General features: G+C 40.4%; 1 protein-coding gene across 1 annotated transcript; it reads right to left on the reverse strand.

Annotated features, from left to right (window-relative positions):
- Nucleotides 1–2,102: 2,102 nt before the first annotated feature.
- LOC124463568 (C5a anaphylatoxin chemotactic receptor 1-like) lies at nucleotides 2,103–19,559 on the reverse strand. Its single transcript, XM_047015317.1, has 3 exons — nucleotides 18,694–19,559; nucleotides 2,376–2,550; nucleotides 2,103–2,201 (listed from the first exon to the last, which is right to left on the reverse strand). The coding sequence occupies exons 1-3, from the start codon at nucleotides 19,557–19,559 to the stop codon at nucleotides 2,103–2,105; spliced, it is 1,140 nt and encodes a 379-aa protein (XP_046871273.1).
- Between the last annotated feature and the right edge of the window lie 383 nt (nucleotides 19,560–19,942).

A 19,942-nucleotide genomic window follows, 5' to 3' on the forward strand; every position in this document is an offset into this window, starting at 1 on the left:
CCTGCCGAACAGGAACTCTTGGAGCCCAGCAGTCCTGGTCAAAAGAGATACCCGACTAGAGAGAGAAGAGTACCAGGACACCTGAGAGACTTTCTTACTAGTTAGAGTACTGAGTGGCCCAAGGGGCAGAATAATCCCCTCACTCATTTGAAGGACTAAGCGGTTTACCTCACCTTCATAGTTAGTTGTGTGATGTTCAGTGTTTTGTAAAAAAAAAAGTGTATTTATCTGTAAAAATATATATGTCTGTATGTTACAGGTTTGGTGTATTGAGAAAAAAAAGTGCTCAAGTTTCATGTGGAGGAGGGTCTTGAGAGTAATTTCTGTTGTGAACCTTTGGTTGAAGGGAAAGAATATTACAGGTTTAGAGTATTACATTGAAGAAAAGGAAGAAAGAGTTCAATCACGAGTTAACAGTAAAACAAAGACTATTTGATACTCAGCTTAAATGGTTATTGCAGAACGTAGAAAGGGGGATGTTATGTTAGTGAATGAAGGCTGCCCCCTAGAGTCTAGGAGGTTGGGAGTTGTACGAAGTACAGATGAACACGTTTCAGTAAAGCGCTTTACAGTTCTCAAGGACGCACACACGGAATCTCAACTGCGGTGTGAAGCGCGTGTCTGTGCTATTCTTTGACATGCACGCTAACAATCACTGCTGATAGGCTATACGGACTAAACTTTTGTACAGCTTGATTTCTAATACAGTGGCGGCAGACATTTAGCCATAGAGGAAACACTGCACTTTATGTTATCATTCCAGGTTAAGAATACCAATGGAGGCTGCGTTTGAAATCGTAAATCAAACGTTTGTCAGCATTTTGAGTGGAAATGTAATTTGCATTTTTAGGCTACAGGTGTTCACGAATAGTAATTTGTGCACGTCGGGCTGGCCCTCGCAGCGGAACGACAGTTTACTGGCCGCTCGGTCCATTCACGCACCTCACAGTTGCGTATTGATCAGATAAAAAGGCACGCTTTTCAACTGGATTATTATTGATCAAAACAGAACGAGGGTTCGGCTGTAGCCTACTTGAAACATACTATTGAGAACATTCGCTGACATGCATTGCACGCGTGATGAACACAGGTTTTATTTTTTCTTCATCGCTGACTTTTTTTGCCTTTGGCGCTCGGGATTTGTCATTGGCGCTCGGGAAAACGGCTTTGGCGCGCATCAACATTTACTCTATGTAGGAAAAACCCTGCCTTCACGTTCCCTCAGTGACACAGAAAGAAGATATGCCCAGATCGAGAAAGAAGCCCTAGCAGTCACATGGGCATGCGAACGATTCTCAGACTTTCTGGTCGGCATAGACTTCCACATAGAAACCGACCACAAACCACTTGTACCGCTGTTAGGGGTAAAAGACCTGGACGAACTTCCTCCACGAATCCAGAGACTGCGTATGAGACTAATGCGATATCGTTACACAATTGCGCATGTGCCCGGAAAACTCATGGCCACTGCAGACGTCCTGTCAAGAGCTCCCCAGAAAGGAGAGCCTGATACTCACCTGGAAACGCAGCTGAACCAGTATGTCAACATGACCATGTCCAGCTTGCCAGACACTGAGACAAGACTACAAGAAATCAAAGTACACCAAGACAGAGACAAAGTACTACAGGAAGTGAAAAAGTACTGCCATGAAGGATGGCCTGATAGATTTAGAATAGAGGGGAGAATTTGTCAGTATGCACCGTTTGCAGGAGAGCTAACAGTGGAAAAAGGCCTGTTACTGAGAAATAAAAGACTTGTCATACCGAAAACATTACAGGCCGACATACTGGAGAAACTGCATGCGGGCCACCTCGGCATAGTCAAGTGCCGGGACAGAGCCAGACAATCAGTCTGCTGGCCAGGTTTAAGCACCCAGCTCAAGAAACTGGTAGAAACGTGTGACACCTGTGCGAGGCACAGAGTCCACCATAAGGAGCCACTGATGCCTTCTGACATCCCAGAGAGACCATGGGAGGTTGTAGGAGCCAATCTTTTTGAGTGGAATCAGCACCAATACCTCCTATTCCCTCAGAGTAACGGGGAAGCAGAACGAGCAGAGTCTGACCCATATCTAGCACTCATGACCTACCGAGCCACCCCTCTATCCAATGGTCATAGCCCAGCTGAACTGCTGATGGGTAGACGCCTTAGAACCATATTGCCTGTTGTACCATCTTCTCTCCGTCCCAGATGGACGAATCTGCAGCAGTTAAGACAAAAGGAGCAAGACAGCAAAAGGAGACAGCAGCGCAACTTCAACAGACGACATACAGCTCACCATCTGCCTGGGCTCAACACTGGAGATCATGTCTGGGTGTCAGACACCAAGGAATGAGGGACAGTGCTGAAAACTGCCCACACACTGAGGTCCTACCTGGTGGAGACCCCCAGCAGAGTTCTTCGCCGTAATCGAGGGCATCTCGTCAACACATCTGTTGGCCCAGGAGAGCCTGAGGACTCGCCTGATGCTCCACCGGACACCGCTGCTGCAGAACAACTGCCAGTAGTGCACAATCCTGCCGAACAGGAACTCTTGGAGCCCAGCAGTCCTGGTCAAAAGAGATACCCGACTAGAGAGAGAAGAGTACCAGGACACCTGAGAGACTTTCTTACTAGTTAGAGTACTGAGTGGCCCAAGGGGCAGAATAATCCCCTCACTCATTTGAAGGACTAAGCGGTTTACCTCACCTTCATAGTTAGTTGTGTGATGTTCAGTGTTTTGTAAAAAAAAAAGTGTATTTATCTGTAAAAATATATATGTCTGTATGTTACAGGTTTGGTGTATTGAGAAAAAAAAGTGCTCAAGTTTCATGTGGAGGAGGGTCTTGAGAGTAATTTCTGTTGTGAACCTTTGGTTGAAGGGAAAGAATATTACAGGTTTAGAGTATTACATTGAAGAAAAGGAAGAAAGAGTTCAATCACGAGTTAACAGTAAAACAAAGACTATTTGATACTCAGCTTAAATGGTTATTGCAGAACGTAGAAAGGGGGATGTTATGTTAGTGAATGAAGGCTGCCCCCTAGAGTCTAGGAGGTTGGGAGTTGTACGAAGTACAGATGAACACGTTTCAGTAAAGCGCCAGTCATCTGTACCAACCCGGCGTTGTGTCTCATTTTAGTTAGTTATAGGGTCTACATTTACATTTAGTCATTTAGCAGACGCTCTTATCCAGAGCGACTTACAGTAACTACAGGGTGAAGTGCCTTGCCCAAGGACACAACGTCATTTTGGCTCGGCCGGAAATCGAACTGGCGTGTTCAGATTACCAGCCCTCACCGTTCAGCCACCTGACTCCCCTACACCTAATAACATAACATAAAGCAACAAAATGATATAGCGTTAGTTAACTTACTTGTCCAAGGTTTGTAGCCAGACCAAGGAGATTTAGTAATTATCCAGAATTTAATTTCAGCATGGCCAGCTTTGTGTTGGCTCAAGTTGAGGAAACAGTAGTGGCTGAAATGTTTGGCGCAGACATACAAAACTTTTGGAAGTTGTGTCGGCGCATTTCCAGCAAAAATAACATTAAGTTACTGGTTGTGCAGAGGCTTGGATGAAGGAACAAAAAAAAAATACTTTTGATTTGTACATCCAAACACTGAGCATGCTTTGTTCGTATGCTAGCCATGATGTCTCTCCAGGAAAAAACGATATCGCACTTGCCTTCGCACGATCGTAGCTCACTTTTTCATGGGCGGGCCAGATTATCTGGCTCCTTGTGACGTCGCAAGGAATAGATTTTCAAACAGAGCGTTTAAGCCTTCATTTTCTCAAAGGCGGAGAAGAACACCCAGGGCTTGGTTTACACCTATCGAAAATTCTAGCCACTGGGGGACCAAAGGCAGGCTAGGGGAACTCATATTTATGTTAAATAACCTCCTAAAGTGAAGTTTTCATGTAATGTGACCTTTAAAGCTTCTTCTGAGTTCCTCTGTGATTGTATCCAAAAAAGTGAAGAACACCTGGGCCCAGTAGAACTCAACATTTTGCGATTAACAAAGGCATTCACAATGAAATTTAACTAAGCTTGTAAGCAAAATAGGGAAATTCTGTTTAGTAAGTAAGCAAGTAAGTAGAATTTATTTATATAGCACATTTCATACAGGAATTACAGCTCAAGGTGCTTTACATAAAATCAACAAAAACAATAATACAAGTGATAAAAGTAATAGATCTAAAACATATAACAAACCAGACTAACCGCACTCTATCTGCAGTCTCTCGAATCCGTCTTGGATCCGAGCTGCCTCGTGCAGTTTCCAAACATATAACAACCCAGACAAGCCACACTCTATCTGCAGTCTCTCGAATCCGTCTTAGACCCTAGCTGCCACTTGCAGTTTCCACATATATAACAACCCAGACAAGCCACACTCTTTCTGCGGTCTCTCGAATCCGTCTTAGATCCGAGCTGCACTTGAAGTTTCCAAACATATAACAACCCAGACAAGCCGCACTCTATCTGCGGTCTCTCGAATCCGTCTTAGATCCAAGCTGCCTTGTGCAGTTTCCAAACATATAACAACCCAGACAAGCCACACTCTTTCTGCGGTCTTTCGAATTCGTCTTAGACCTGAGCTGCCACTTGCAGTTTCCACACATAACATCCCAGACAAGCCACACTCTATCTGCGGTCTTTCGAATCCGTCTTAGATCCGAGCTGCACTTGTAGTTTCCACATATATAACAACCCAGACAAGCCACACTCTATCTGCGGTCTCTCGAATCCGTCTTAAATCCGAGCTGCACTAGCAGTTTCCAAACATATAACAAAACACATGCACTCTCGCAACTCTTTAGTTATTAAGAAGCGAATTTGCCTTTACAACTGATATTCAGCTGCTTTAAAAGGTGCTGGCTAGCTAATTGAACAACAGTATATGGATACTTTCAGTAGCCTATAGATCTGTGGATTTTGTTACATGAATTAATGTGTTTACTGATGTAAAAACTGCCTTAACATTGCAAATATAGCTACAAACGCTGTATGGTGATTTAGGCCTACAAATATGACATCTGGCTCAACCATTGTGCATGTAATGACTTCTGTTATTAACTAAATGTTTAGATGTTTGTGATGGTATAAGGCAATTTAACAGATAACCTATACAGTAGCCTACATTTTGATCAACAATCAATTTATAACATAGGAAACAGCAGACAAATGAAAGCTACATAATAATTTGCATGACTGTAGGCTACCACAGAATTGGCAATTTGACTAAAATAGATACAGAGGTTGAAAAAGTACTTCAGAGATGACAGAGAATTTCAATTGTGATCCAATATTTGTCAAATATAGGCACCAAAACCACTGTCATCACCAGCTGCATCACGGGCACTGCACTTTAAATCTATAATTCCCGAAATCTGTGCGTGTCCGACATCAGCGCAGGCACTGTGCCCATCTATAACTCCAGAAATGTGTGTGTGTGCCACCAATTTGATCACGGGCACCATACACTAACTATAGTTCAAGGATCACCAACTGCATCACGGGCACTGTGCTCTAGTGGAAAATAAAGATAAATACATCTTCCGGGCTGATGAATAACGGACAGCGGTATGGTTGAGTTGGAGAGTATGGTGGTGCTCTATGAGACACAAACTACCAACTAGAACTACTTGTACTAAATCCTACAGCAAGGTGAAAGAGTTTTGCAAGTCTTGAACAAACCTCTGGGCCCGGTTTTTCAAAAGGTTCAATCCGGATAAAATTGATCCGGATTTAGTAATCCTTTTTTTTGCGATCCGTGATCACGTAATCTAGTTTACTTTTGAGCCAGTTTTTCAAAGCAACATCGGATTGGATCAATCTGATCCGGATAGGAACTTTTCAGGATCACCAAATCTGGATAATCAGTGCTCAAACAGGATAGGAAATTACAATGTAGAACCATAGATATGTAAAGAGCAACAAGTATAATAGCCAGTGTGGGGTCAATATAAGTTTATTTGTATTTGAAAGGAAAACACACACATTTTTTTTATTTTTATACTTTCGTTTTTATTGAGTTTTTAGCACATCTCAACTACACATAGTAAGATCAACTTGCAGATGTTAATTCAGTGCAGATAAAACAAACATACAGTAATGAACAAACAATTATAACAAAAACAAACAAAAACGGAGCCTGCGGGAAAACTTGGTGTAGATAAAAAGATGAAATACATACCTATTTAAAGATTGAGCGCAGCTCAAGTAGCTGCCTTACACTTGAATGCAAACAGACTGTGAGCCAGTGTCCTTATAGTTCGTCGAAGTAAAGTATCCACTTCTGCCATCTCTTAGCATACAAATCTAACCTCAAACGTATCACACAAGTCAGTCGTTCCATTGTCCTTATTTCCTGAATGACATCAAACCATTGTTGCTGTTTAGGTGAATCAGGTTTATACCAGCTTCTAGTTATGGTTTTCCTTGCTGCTGTAAGGAGTACTTTTACCAAGTATCTGTCCCTCTGTAGAGTAACCAGTGAAATGTGACCTAAGTACAAGACAGTGCATGACAAAGGAATCTTATATCCAAGCACATTAATTAAGATTAAATGTACCTCTTTCCAAAATGACTTCAGTTTTTCACAACTCCAAAAAATATGTGTGTGGTGTGCTTCTAAGCAGCCACACTGTCTCCAAAATGGTTGGGGTGTTGAAGATGCTTTACTGCTGATTTTAGGTGTACTTAAAAAACCGCACCAAATTTTTCCAGTTGAAAACCCTCAGTTGTTGGGAATTTGTGGAAGTATGTTGAGTTTCACACATATCGTACCATACATCTGATGAAATGTCTACATTTAATTCTTTTTCCCACCTTAATTTTAGATACAACGTTGAGTTGCCCTTACATTCCATAATACTGTCATAAAACATGGAGATTACTTTTATACTTTTACTATTTGGTTTATATGCATTGATCATATTCTTTATAACTGGGTTTATTTCGTGAGAAACATCCATCTTCAATTCTTTATTATAATAATCTCTAAATTGTATATACCTAAATAAGTCACGATTATGAAGAGAAAATGTTTAGTTTTTAGAAAGTCTGTAATTCTTTGTTTTTTTCCATCAGTGTACACACTGCCTTAATACCTTTTACTCCCCATTGCTTAAATATGGCATCATTTTCTCCTGGTCTAAATTGAGTGTCAAAGGCTAACCATCCAAGTACTTTCTGGTCTTTCCTTAGTTTGAATTGCCTTACAAAATCAAACCAAAACTCCAGTGAGCCGGAGGTTATTGAATCTATTTGACTTTTGACTAATAGGGGGATTTCTTTTTCTCCTAAAACCAACTGGATCTGATAACCCTCAACATATGTCTCAATTTCCTTCCATCTAGCAAAATAGTTATCATTACACCACAGAAAAAGGGGATGGAACTGAGCTGCATAAAAGTAATCTTTGGGATTTGGGAGTGCCATACCTGCTTTATGCTTGGCCAACAGCAGTGTTGTGTATCTTATTCTAGGCTTCTTTCCATCCCAGATAAACCTAGAAATAAGTCTATCCCAGGTAAAGAACTGGTGTTTAGGAACCCCAACTGGCAAAGCTTGAAACAGGTATAGCAATCTAGGCAACATGTTCATTTTAATTACATTTATCTTACTGCCAAAATCCAATGGATAGGTGGACCATCGTTCAATATCCTTTTTTATATTCTGATTAATCAAATTATAGTTTGCCTCGTATAATCTGTTCAAATTTTTTGTAATGATTACGCCTAAATATTTTATTTCTTCCATATCCCATTTTAAATCATGCCTATGTTTTATTTCTTCTGAAGGCTTGTAATTAAATGACAAAGGGTGTGTCTTTGTAATATTTAGTTTGTAACCAGCATAATAATTAAATTCTTCGAGGATGTCCATCAATATGGGGAACTACTTCTCAGGATCGACTAAATGGACCAAAATATCGTCCGCGAATAAACTAATTAAATGATCTCTATGTCCGATTGTGATGCCTTGTAGTTGTTCATGTTGACGGATTGTCTGGGCTAGGGGTTCAATATAAAAAGCAAATAATGTGGGGCTGAGACAACAACCTTGTCTAGTTCCTCTTTGTAATACAAATGATGGAGATAATGACCCATACATTTTAATTTTTGCTGTTGGCTGTTGATAAAGTGTTCTTATTAGATCTACAGATTGCTCATTTTGATACAGGATCAAGTTTTATTCAAGTTTGATACAGGAATTGCCAATTGACCCGATCAAAAGCCTTTTCGGCGTAGAGGCTTAGCACTACTGCCTTTTTATTTTCCCTTTCCATTCTATCCATCAAATGTAGAGTCCTTCTAATATTGTCATGCGTTTGTCGGCTTTTTACAAATCCTGTTTGGTCCTCGTCTATTAATTGTGGGAGAATAGCATAAAATTGTTTTTAAAACCCACCCCATCCTCTTCCAGCAGTCTGCTCATCTGAGACCTACAACACATACACTGTACATTTTGGATATTCATAACAAGTTTCAAATATAGATGTATTACATTTAAAAAAAGGACTTAATGTCAAATACATGGGTGGGGTCAGATGGCTGAGCGGTGAGGGAGTTGGGCTAGTAATCAGAAGGTTGCCAGATCGATTCCCCACCGTGCCAAATGACGTTGTGCCCTTGGGCAAGGCACTTCACCCTACTTGCCTCGGGGGGAATGTCCCTGTACTTACTGTAGGTCGCTCTGGACAAGAGCGTCTGCTAAATGACTAAATGTAAATGTAAATACGCTTGTCTGCGCGTAGCCTTTAGGAGGTGGATTTCAAGTCTGGCCTTGGTTTGTTGCAGTTTGTTCCTCTGCCAGACGAAGCTGTGCTTCTGCCCTTTCAGTCTCTTTTTGCAGAAGTGCATTGTAATCCTCATGTTTGTTTGATGAAGGGCGCTTTAAGCTTTTCTTCTGAGATCCTGTGGCAACTTAGCCTGACGTTGTCATACTCATAATTCTAGTTAGAATATGAGTCTGAAAACTGTCCGTTGGGCTGTGACTACGGGGCGTGTTTCAACCGAACTCGTAAAACAAATGCCTCTTCGCTCAATTGGATAGACCTACAACCAATCAGAGCAACGTAATATGTTGTTTGTTGAAAACGAATTCAAGCCAAGCGCTCTTTTGTGACATTGTTGATTACGTTACTGTTGATCATCTGTCCATCGTATAAAGCCCGCCCTGGCAATTTCATTGGTCCGTCCCGATTCTGGTTTTCTGCAGTTGTCCCCAATACGAGACCCTCCAGACCCAACTTCCCGAACACATTTTTTTGTGGGCGGGGAGAAGTTGGGCTGGCAGCCAGGCTAGTGGCAACTACCACTGGCTCAACCAATGAGGATCCAGCTTCTTCCTCAGGAATAGAGCTGAGATCCAATATAAATACGCTCTCTGGATCAGCCTCAGGAGGAACTGTCAGATTCTCCTCCTCCTCAATCCAAGGCTAGCTATCCCCTACAACACCTTCAATACCATGGAGAGCTAGCGACTTCTCACCTCCAATGATGTCGAGGACCACATCGGTGTAATCTCACCTCTTAAATGGCTTGTTGCCTGTTTGTGGGTTTTTGGCTTCAGCATGGTCCTTTGTTGCCCTGGCCTTAAGATTCTTCCACCACAATTTGATTTGGTCTGTGGTACCACAGAAAGCATGCAACATAACCCTTGCCTGTGTGTCCTACACAACATCGCTACTAAGCGCAATGTCCCTCTCTGTGCTGACAATGATGAACCTGAAGGCCGAAATATGCTTCTGCGTCTCCGTTTACGGATGGGCGGGCGCACGGATACGCACGGATACGGATGGATAGACTGCGTTTATGGTTATACGTAGGCTGTGGGTGCTGAAAACAATTCACCGCCAGAAGAGTAGGTGGCGCAACGTTTTTTGTGAGACCTAGTCGAGTGTTTATTTACCTAGGTTACCGAGAAGTCGGAGCAAATTTACAAATTAGCCGTTTCATCAATAAAATATGCACATTTTCAGCAACTACACTGCCCATTTCTCGTCACATTTTAATTCAGATGCTGATTTACATGTACTGTTTAGCTGAAATATGAATTGTAAAAACTTACAGCAATAGCGGTCAAAGGATTCTGTTCGTCCTGTTTTTCACGGCAACCCCACCCCTGACGCAAGCGGTTCTTAATACTGACCAATCACAGCCAAGGGGGTCTCCGTAGCTCTCCGTAGCTCTCCGTAGCTCTCCGTAGCTCTCTAAAATTACAACGGATAGTTAGAAAATTCAGGAGGTGCACGTCAAGCTCTCCGAGGCTCGTAGAGGCTCGTAGAGGGCTGACGGAGAGCTTGTAGAGGGCGTTCCACGGAGACGAGGGCGTTCCCATGTGTCCGTTTTTCGAAAAACGCAGAAGCATATATCGGCCTTGAGCCCCTTGGAGACCCTAACCAACCTCCTGCATTCTGCCAGAACAAGCAAACAGGACGTGCAACAAGGAAAGCAATACTTAGACACTATTTCTGATTTGGATTTGTTTTGGATTTCAAAAATCAGTGATTGCCATGAATATATATAACAATTAGTGACAGAATAAAATTGATTGTTTTTGGTCAATTTTGACAGCTGTTTGGGGGATTATTTTATGAGGCCACAACTCTTGAGGCTGAATATGTTAAAGCCTATCTAATCACTGTAGCCTGACGGATGTACAAATGAAACCTTATAAATAGGATATCTTATCAGATACTGCATGATCCAAATATAGTATTATTTGATACATGTTTTTACGTTTTCATTACATTTTGGGTATGAAATCTATGCTGAATCCACCCTTCAGATGGGATCAGTTTAATCCCGATTTTTTTGATCAAAGTGATCCAAATCCTACAAAAAAGTTCTGAAAAACCCAAACTAAAGGTTTGATCCGGATCAAAACCAAGATTGGATTACGTGATCTAATCCGATTATGTAATCCGTTTTTTCTTTTTGAAAAACCCATTTTCAAGACTTGATCCAATCTGTTATCCAAAATCCAAGTTTAGGATTACTTTTGAAAAACCGGGCCCTGGAGATTCAATGAACATAAACCTAATGAAGCTTAACTTTGCGCAAGTTCAGGAGGACCACATGTCACGCTAATTTCAAATGGTTGATCTATTCAAATAGAGAGAGAGAGAAATTTTGAAACATGCAATAGGCCTAGCACTTGGCATTCCTTTTGATTTGGCCCAAACATTTTCTGCGTGGCTGTATTATTTACACTAAAATAATGTGTTCAAACGAACAGGGATGTGTTTCCCGATAACGATGGATCGTAGCTGTTACGAGCAGGGGCGCCGTATAGGGGGGAAAGGTTAGGACGATTCTAAGGGCCCCTGACTGACAGGGGCCCCAAAAAATTGAAAAACTAATAAAAATGATCCAAAAATATAACTATATTTTCTTTTTCATGGGGCCTAGAATTCCTGGCGGCGCCCCTGGTTACGAGGGTTCTCCACGATCAAAATAACGATCCATCGTTATTTCTTGTGCGTTTCCTGAACATGCTCGTAAGGACAAACCATCTTACGTATCTCTTAAGTTGCACTTAACAAGACTGTCCATTGTACCGAAATGTGATTCTTCTGACGCAACTTTAAGACTTTAAAATTAAAACGTTAACCAAAATACTTGACAAATTACGGTACACCAAATATATTTTTTGTCGCTACAGAAAACTTTACATTTAATATAGGCTACTTATTGTAGTACTTACATTTACTATAGGCTACTTATTTTTGTACTTTTCAATGTAGGCTACTTTGTATGATGCTCAGGGACGTGCACAGGAATTTTGAAGGGCAGTTGCTCTGGCTGGAAAAAAGCCCCCCCCCCCCGCAAAAAAAATAAGAAATTGCCTGCCTACTAATGATAATAATTCATGTAATGCATTACTTCCATCATTTATTCGGTAACACTTTAGAATAATGGTCCGTTGTTAATGAGTAGCTATGCAGGAAGTAATAAGTAGTTCTACATTAACACTGAATTTAATACTATTAACTAATATGGAACCAAGATTAACTAAGCAGTAAGTAATAGCGAATTTAGTACGAAGGTAGTTCCTTGGTAGGTATTTGATTATTACTAAATAAATATATCCTCATTGAGAACTACTTGTGAACTATGACCAATCAAGAAAGAATAACCAATGAATTACTAATCACAAAAGTAACGTCTACAAAGTGAACAATTGTTTTGTTTTTTACTCTTAACATGGTCATAACATTTCAAAAGCTTGTGCCTGAAATTAGTTCTTTGTGGAAACCAGTTTATGAATATTAACGTTATAACACGTCCCTGTATGATTATGGGACAGGTCCCCCCAATATTTGATCATACTGTATGATTATGGGACACGTCCTCCCCAATATTTGATCATACTGTATGATTATGCGGGCAATTTCGATGTGTCTGCTATTAGGTCTTTCTACAGCTCAGAAAATATCAAATCACGGCCGGTCCATTTTCCAAATCCAGTCGACTTGGCTTACCAAAACCTATTTGTCCTTTATCCATGTCATGTTTTCCTCTAAACCTATACTGGTGCAACGTCAACGAGTGAGTTTGAAGCGCGAAATCATTTGGCAGTGGCACATTTTTATGGATTGTAAATATCCAGTATTTGGCTAACATACGACAACAACGACTAGGTGAATTTCACTAGAATTTGGAATTGTAGAATTAGTGCAAATTTGGAATTGTAGAATTAGTGCAAATTTCGATTGCACAGTTTGTATGAGGGACTTTTTACAAGCTAGCCACAACTGTAGCTAGCGTTTTGGGCCATGTTCCTGTTCTCTGAATTGGGTTATCTAGCATGTTATTTTATGGTCCTGCCATTTGTTCTTTCTTCCTTAATCATTTTTATTCCTTTGGGAGCGTTGCTGTTGTAGTGGATAGGCCTATACGTTGATTTGGGTTAGGGTTAGCCATGTACTTACTTATTACTTATTTAGCCATTATGTTTGACTCAGTTTATCATCACATTTTGTTGAGTGTGTTTAATGTTTAATTCCAAAATACAGAATTTTTGTTTAAATGCTAGGTTTCATCATTGTGCAAAACAAAGAATGTTTAATTCAGACATATTTTACAAAATGCTTTATTCTTGCATGCCCATGTGCATTTTTGCATTATGTAGGATTTTCGACTTCATGGAAATCTTCCAGTGCATATAATTAAAAGAAATGTTATCCAATCACTGCAGTTGTTTTATGTTGTATATCTTGTGAGGTGACAAGTTAGTGAGGTGTTAACATGCTTTTCACTTTAAAATAATGGTCCACATCACAAGTAGTTACTGCAGGATTACAAGGTAACGCTTAAGTAATTAGTGAGGAGTTAACATGTTTGTCACTTTAAAATAATGGTCCACATCATAAGTAGTTCCTGCAGGATGACTATGTAACACTTGAGTAATTAGTGAGGAATTAACATGTTTCTCACTTTAAAATAATGGTCCACATCACAAGTAGTTCCTGCAGGATAACAAGGTAACGCTTGAGTAATTAGTGAGGAGTTAACATGTTTTTCACTTTAAAATAATGGTCCACATCACAAGTAGTTCCTGCAGGATGACAAGGTAACGCTTGAGTAATTAGTGAAGAGTTTTACTGGTTTTCACAAGTAATAGGCCTATAATAAGTCTAACTTTATATTTGACACATACGGTACAGGCATACATTTCTGTGAGGCACTAGTGATATTCTAACAAACATTGTAATCTGGAAGATGCGGTTTTGCGCTTATCGCAACATAAATGCAGGATGCAAATTGTTTTTGAAAAGAGAACATCAATGTTTATATTCATATCCTAAAGAGAAGTCCTCCTCAGGCGGCTACTGTAACATAAAGGTAGGTCTTTGGAGTCTGAGACATTGAACTGACACTCAAGAGCTCATAATAGCAAACTAATACAAACATGAGTGTCAGCATCACTTCCTAATTATTAAAAATGTTAAACAAATTATCATTATTTGTATTATGCCATGTTTAAGTTTGAAATAAACAGAGAACATTCGTCCATCCTTTGGTAAGAGTAGGCAAAATCTCAACCTGTAGTCAACGTATTTGGGGGATATAATATTCATAAACTGGTTTCCACAAAGAACCCATTTGAGGCACAAGCTTTTGAAAAGTTATGACCATGTTATGAGTAAAACAACCACTTTTTAGACATGTTACTTTTGTGATTAGTAATTCATTGGTTATTCTTTCTTAATTGGTCATAATTCACAAGTAGTTCTCAAGAGGATGCATTTATTTAGTAATAACCAAATACCTACCAAGGAACTACCTTTGTTGTAAATTAGCTATTACTTACTGCTTAGTTAATCTTGGTTCCATATTAGTTAGTAGTATTAAATTCGGTGTTAATGTAGAACTACCTATTACTTCCTGCATAGCTACTTGTTAACAACGGACCATTATTCTAAAGTGTTACCATTTATTCTTATTGTTAAAACAAAATGTTATAAACTAACCATCAGCGGACATGTAGCTTAGTTTTCCTACCAAAAGATTTGCATGTATAACGGGCTGGTTGGCTGATAGGCAAGCTAGCCGTCTGATTATTTAGGCTAAACGTGGCAGACTGAGCCTGGATTTATGAAGATTTTAATTGATTTCATAAAACTTGATGATTGTTTGTTTGTTATACATTTCTACAACTTAAAACTCACCTTTTCTGACAACGTCAAAGCAGTTTTTTATTGACACAGAATAAAACAACCGTGACCGTCTCTTAAGTGTAAGAAAATGCAGGTTCAGGTGGCGGTCGTGTGCAGTAGCTACCGCAGAGTAAACAGAGTAGGGGGCACACCCCCCTCCCCCTTGTGACTTCCACTCTTGTTGCCCATAGGCTTATCGATTGGAAGTGAATAAGGCTACTTTATGAAATGTTTTGGGTGGCGATTTTTTTAATCTAGGTCTACATTAAATTCTGCACCTGTTTAAATTCACCATTATTTATTTATTTTCCTTGGAGGGGCACTTTGACTCGAGGAGGGCAAACGGACAGTTGCCCGGGCAACCTTAGCCATAGCGTGTGCATGTCCCTACATGAAGGCAAAACAAGGTGAACGTGCCAGCTATGCTGCATCTGAGTTTTACACTGGTGTCAGGACCCTGCAATCAGCGACACAAAATACTAAATACCAAGAGAAGGCCTTGGAAATTAAGTGGGCTCGTCTCCAAATTGAGGTGAGGAAGAACTTGTTTGAAGAAATGAAGTTCACAAGGCCCTCCATTTCTGTGCTTATTCTTCTGCCAAATCAACAAGGTAGTGTCAAATTTAGCTTACCTATGCCTAGGCATACAATGTTTATTTAAATTAAGTAAAGGCTGAATTGTGTATTGTATCATATATTCAGTGTTGCCTGTCCAATCCTTACATGTTTTTTCACCTTATAGATCCATGTGAGGAGCAGGAGCAGGGAGAACAAACTCCCATAAAACTATTTCTCATATTACTTGTGCCTTGGTTTTTAACTCTTCTTGGTACTCCACTTTCCATAGGCAAATATATATATGAGTCCTATATTTACTACTTGAATGAACTACTGGGTTAAAAAAACATGCATATAAATGTTATGTCCCAGCTAGCAGCCTTAATAATTCAATGTACAAATACAAGCATCTCAATTCAACAAATGTACTGTCTTATTTTCTAATGTTGACTATATCTACAATCTCGCATAGGCCATCAGCTTTCCAAGACCATGTTTGCAATCTCATGATTCTCACATATTGGCCACAAATGACATTGTGACAAATGACAAACACATAAGTAATGAATACCCCATGTCTTCAAGATGGACTCATTGTTTATGACATGGATAATCAACTCTACTTTAATTGATGGTTGATCAATTATACTCATTATGAGTGTAAGATATGTCAGATGACATCATGATATCATGTTGCTCCTGAACCTCATAGAAGCAGACCTGCAGAGGCTAACAAGGAGGTCCTTTGCACTGAACCCTGCGACCCTATTGAGAGTGTAGGCTCTATGCCACTGGCAGTTTTCTGGAGGTTCTTGGAGATGGACATCGGCTCTCCAAGGCCTCAGTTTCAAGATCTGTGCAAGCTGTGACAACTGCATTACTTTGCCACATCCCAGACCACATCCAATTCCCCACAACCAGAGGGGACAAGTCAGCGGTGCAGGACTTACTCTATCTTTAATTGCTTTTATGATTTTTTTGTGAGTTTTCACTCCCTCCCAGCCCCTTCACCCCGTGTGCCTTCCCAGTCAACAGTGTGGAGTCCTTCCATTTCCTGGGCGCTACCATCTCCCAACATCAGGCTCGGTTCTGCCACCAGCCTCTTCATCCACCGGGCTTGGCGTGCTACCAGTCCTATAATTCTAGTAAACATCTTCAATGTTCAATTGTTGTTGTGTTATTGCACTCATAAATGCGTTTCGTTAATGCATTTCTAGTTACTATTGCACATTACAATAACCACCATATTTCAATTGTATAGTACATGGGCATCGCTGCAATGTAACTTGGGGGGGTCACGTCCCCCCCACTTAAAAAAAAAGTTGTTTGGACCCCCCCACATTTGCGATCAAAATATTAGTGCAAGAGGTATACTAGTCCAGCGATCTTTCCATTGCTTCACAATCAAATCCGTTCCAATTTATCAGTAGGGAGAATACCCATAGCAATAGAATTCCACTCCACATTTTCTAGAAAAACAGCATCACGCACGCTGATTGAACTCCCATACTCTTTGATTGACGCATCGCGCTTGCAGCTAGCACTTCAGACATGACTGTCTGTTCCGCAGACGAGATGGACATAAGGAAGGTTTTTTCGAGGAAGAGCAAAGTAAGTCAAAGTTGCCCAAGTTTTCCCTTCAGTGGCCAAAGCACCCTTATGAGACATTCTCTGACTATAATAGCATTAGCTAAGTCACAAATTTCCTTCTGCAACCACCTATGTATTTTCTGAAAGCTTTCATCCTAAGGATGTGACCTGTGGAAAAGACTGCAGGTTTGAACACACATTTGATCATTTCTGAACTGTCCAGTCATGCTTTAGGGAGATGCTATTTTTTATGTAGCCTACATAATTATTAGGCTACTAAACCTATACCAATTGCGAATTTGATATGCTGATAACATGATTTACATCTCAGAAATCTTCATATAAACAATCTACATTAAGCTTATTATTATCATTATAAAAGAATGCTCAATGCATCTCCATGTCTCCTGATATAGGTAGTTGAGATTGAGAGTGCGTCAGAGGCAGGGGCAGCATGCAGGGGCAGTGGAGACAGCTCTGTTGCTGAGCTGAGTGCTGAAAGGTGACAGGTAGTTGAAGATGTCCCATTGCTTGTTGTGAAGTTTAGTTTTCAAAATATTTTTATGTCCAGCCCCTTAGTATATGTATAACAACTATGGTAAATAGTTGTTGTAAATGCACCAGAATGCGGGAAATTGCATCTACATCTTTAAATAAATTCTGGGGGAGAAACCCCTAGCCCCCCCGGCAAAATGTGTCCCCCCCACTCTCAAAATGCTGCTGATGTCCATGAAAATTATTTCATGTAACCTCAATTTTATTGAGAATAAACCGGATTCAGATATTTTTTCGGCACTTAAACTTATATGGTTCACTAACAAATATCAGTTCCATCGTAGCTGGTGTAAAAAGAGAACCAAAATAATCTTCTCATGGTCGGCCTACGTGTGTCTCCACTGAGTCTCTTTGCTACGATGCATTTAACGATGGTCTGGAGCTCTCGTTAATCTACGAAGATTTTCAAGTGCTTCTTTAGCTACGATGGTTTTGGGAAACGGCCCGACAACTAAGATCCATCGATGATGGACTCAACGATCAATTTACGCTTACGATGCTCTCGGGAAACGCAGCCCTGGCTAGATTACTATTAATTAAGAATTTAAAATATTGACACAATTTCAAAGAATAATCTCAGTGAATTTCTTCAATTTGGTCATTGTTTGTTTACTTGCCGAATAAAATTGTTCATAAGCTAACAAAATATGCCCTATATGATTCCAAATGAAAGGTCGATAGGCCTATAGGCTATTACAGGCTTGCCCCACTCCAAAACACACACTGCCTTATGCCAATTTAAACTTTTAGAAAGCCGAGAGTAGACATCGATAATGTCACGCATTAAAATGACAATATTTTAGGAAATCTGTATTTAAATGCAGCCCAATACTGATTGTGAAGAGTCAAATCGTAATCATTCAAATCAGCGTCATCACTCCTCATCGCCTCATTTTCATGACAGAAGCATTGCGTTTTCACGAGACAATATTCATCACACAATTCAATGTAGGCCTATTATATATATATGCAACATAATTAAGGGATGCCTGGCCCTTGACATCGTTAACATTCACAACATTGAACAGCAGGGGAGGTGGGAGGCAAACCTCGTCCTCTCCCAGTCCCTCTTCCCTATATCAAGTTCCAACCGGCTGCCTCAATATCCTTCATTGGTAACACATGTCTCGTCAGTGTTTTCTCCCAATGTCTCTGTCAAATCCGATCCTAGAAAGAATAATTAAAGTTAGGAAGGGGAGTGGATATTTATAGAGATACACAAACAGCATCATAAAAATAATTCTCTCAACATTTGTTAATGGAGTTTACTCAAAGACCAAAAAAAACGATCTGGGTTGGATTGAAAAGGATCCCAACAATTGCTAATCATATTTTACCTTCTTCTCCGCCTGCATGGACACACACTTCGCCACATTGTTTTCCACACGGTGGCACGCAGTGCCGGGCTGCCCCAGATATATAGTGCCGGTGTAACCAGCGCGTTAAAACGTGCCATTATGGCGAACAAATTTGTGGCTTCGTTCCTAAACCGGAGGCCCCCTTTAGTCAACTGTCTGACAATTATATTAACGAAAGAAGGAGACCACAATGTTAAAAAGCAGATGACCACAAAAACTATGATGCGCAGTGACTCCTTCTTGTTGTCTCTCTCCGCGCTGGGCACCTCGCGCCCCAACTGGTTTCTGGCTATGAAGTATAACTTTATAGTCATCAGCAATTTGGTTATGACTATAATCTGTAGAGTCATTACACCGAATGCGTTAATTTGTGCAGCTAGGTAGATTGGCACCATGTTTTGTACTGTTAGAATAGAATACGTATAAATCCAGCAAAAAGCACATACTCCAATTACAAAAGATCTAGAGATGAAGCGATTGTAAAAGAAAGGGTGGCACACAGCAAAATAGCGGTCAAACTGCGCAAATAGAAAAGTTAAGACATTAACTCCTAGAAATGAGGGCAAAATGTAATATGTTCCATTTCTAGAAGGGTAACCTTCTTGGACGTCGAACAGACCGAGATAATAAACTGAAAAGCCAGTTAATGTGTCGCTGATGCTTGTGTTCAGCATGAAGATGAAGCGGTTCTGTTGTCGCAAAGATTTGGTACTGAATATACCTATGACCACGGAACCCGCCAGGAGCACCGCACTCGTTGCGAACAAAATATGGAAAATAAAGATAAAGAAATCTTCCGGGCTGGTGAAAGTTACCGACAGAGGCACGGTGGAGTTGGATAGCATGGTGGCGCTCCAAGGGGTGACTACCAACTCGTACTTATACCAAATGCTGCAAGATGAAGGTGGTTTTCCTAACCTCCAGAGACTCAATGAATTTGCAATAGCTGCGGTGAATTATTGGATCAGGGGTGCGTTTCCCGATAACGATGGATCGTAGCTGTTACGAGGGTTCTCTACGATGAAAATAACGATCCATCGTTATTTCTTACGTGCGTTTCCCGAACATGCTCGTAAGGAGAACCATCTCTTAAGTTGCACTTAACAAGACGCTGTCCATTGTACTGAAATGTGATTCTTCTGACGCAACTTGAAGACTTTAAAATTAAAACGTTAGCCAAAATATTTGACGAATTACGGTACACAAAAAAATATTTTCTGTAGCTACA

Source organism: Hypomesus transpacificus, unplaced genomic scaffold (assembly GCF_021917145.1).
Source record: "Hypomesus transpacificus isolate Combined female unplaced genomic scaffold, fHypTra1 scaffold_30, whole genome shotgun sequence".
Taxonomy (NCBI): domain Eukaryota; kingdom Metazoa; phylum Chordata; class Actinopteri; order Osmeriformes; family Osmeridae; genus Hypomesus; species Hypomesus transpacificus.

Coding starts and splice junctions, on each gene's coding strand:
- LOC124463568 (XM_047015317.1), bottom strand. CDS start 19,559: ATGCTATCCAACTCCACCGTGCCTCTGTCGGTAACTTTCACCAGCCCG. Junction 2,551..18,693: donor CCATGCAGGCGGAGAAGAAG/GTAAAATATGAT, acceptor TCTTTTGACCAG/GACTGCTGGGCTCCAAGAGT. Junction 2,202..2,375: donor CTGCTGGGGGTCTCCACCAG/GTAGGACCTCAG, acceptor TAACTGCTGCAG/ATTCGTCCATCTGGGACGGA.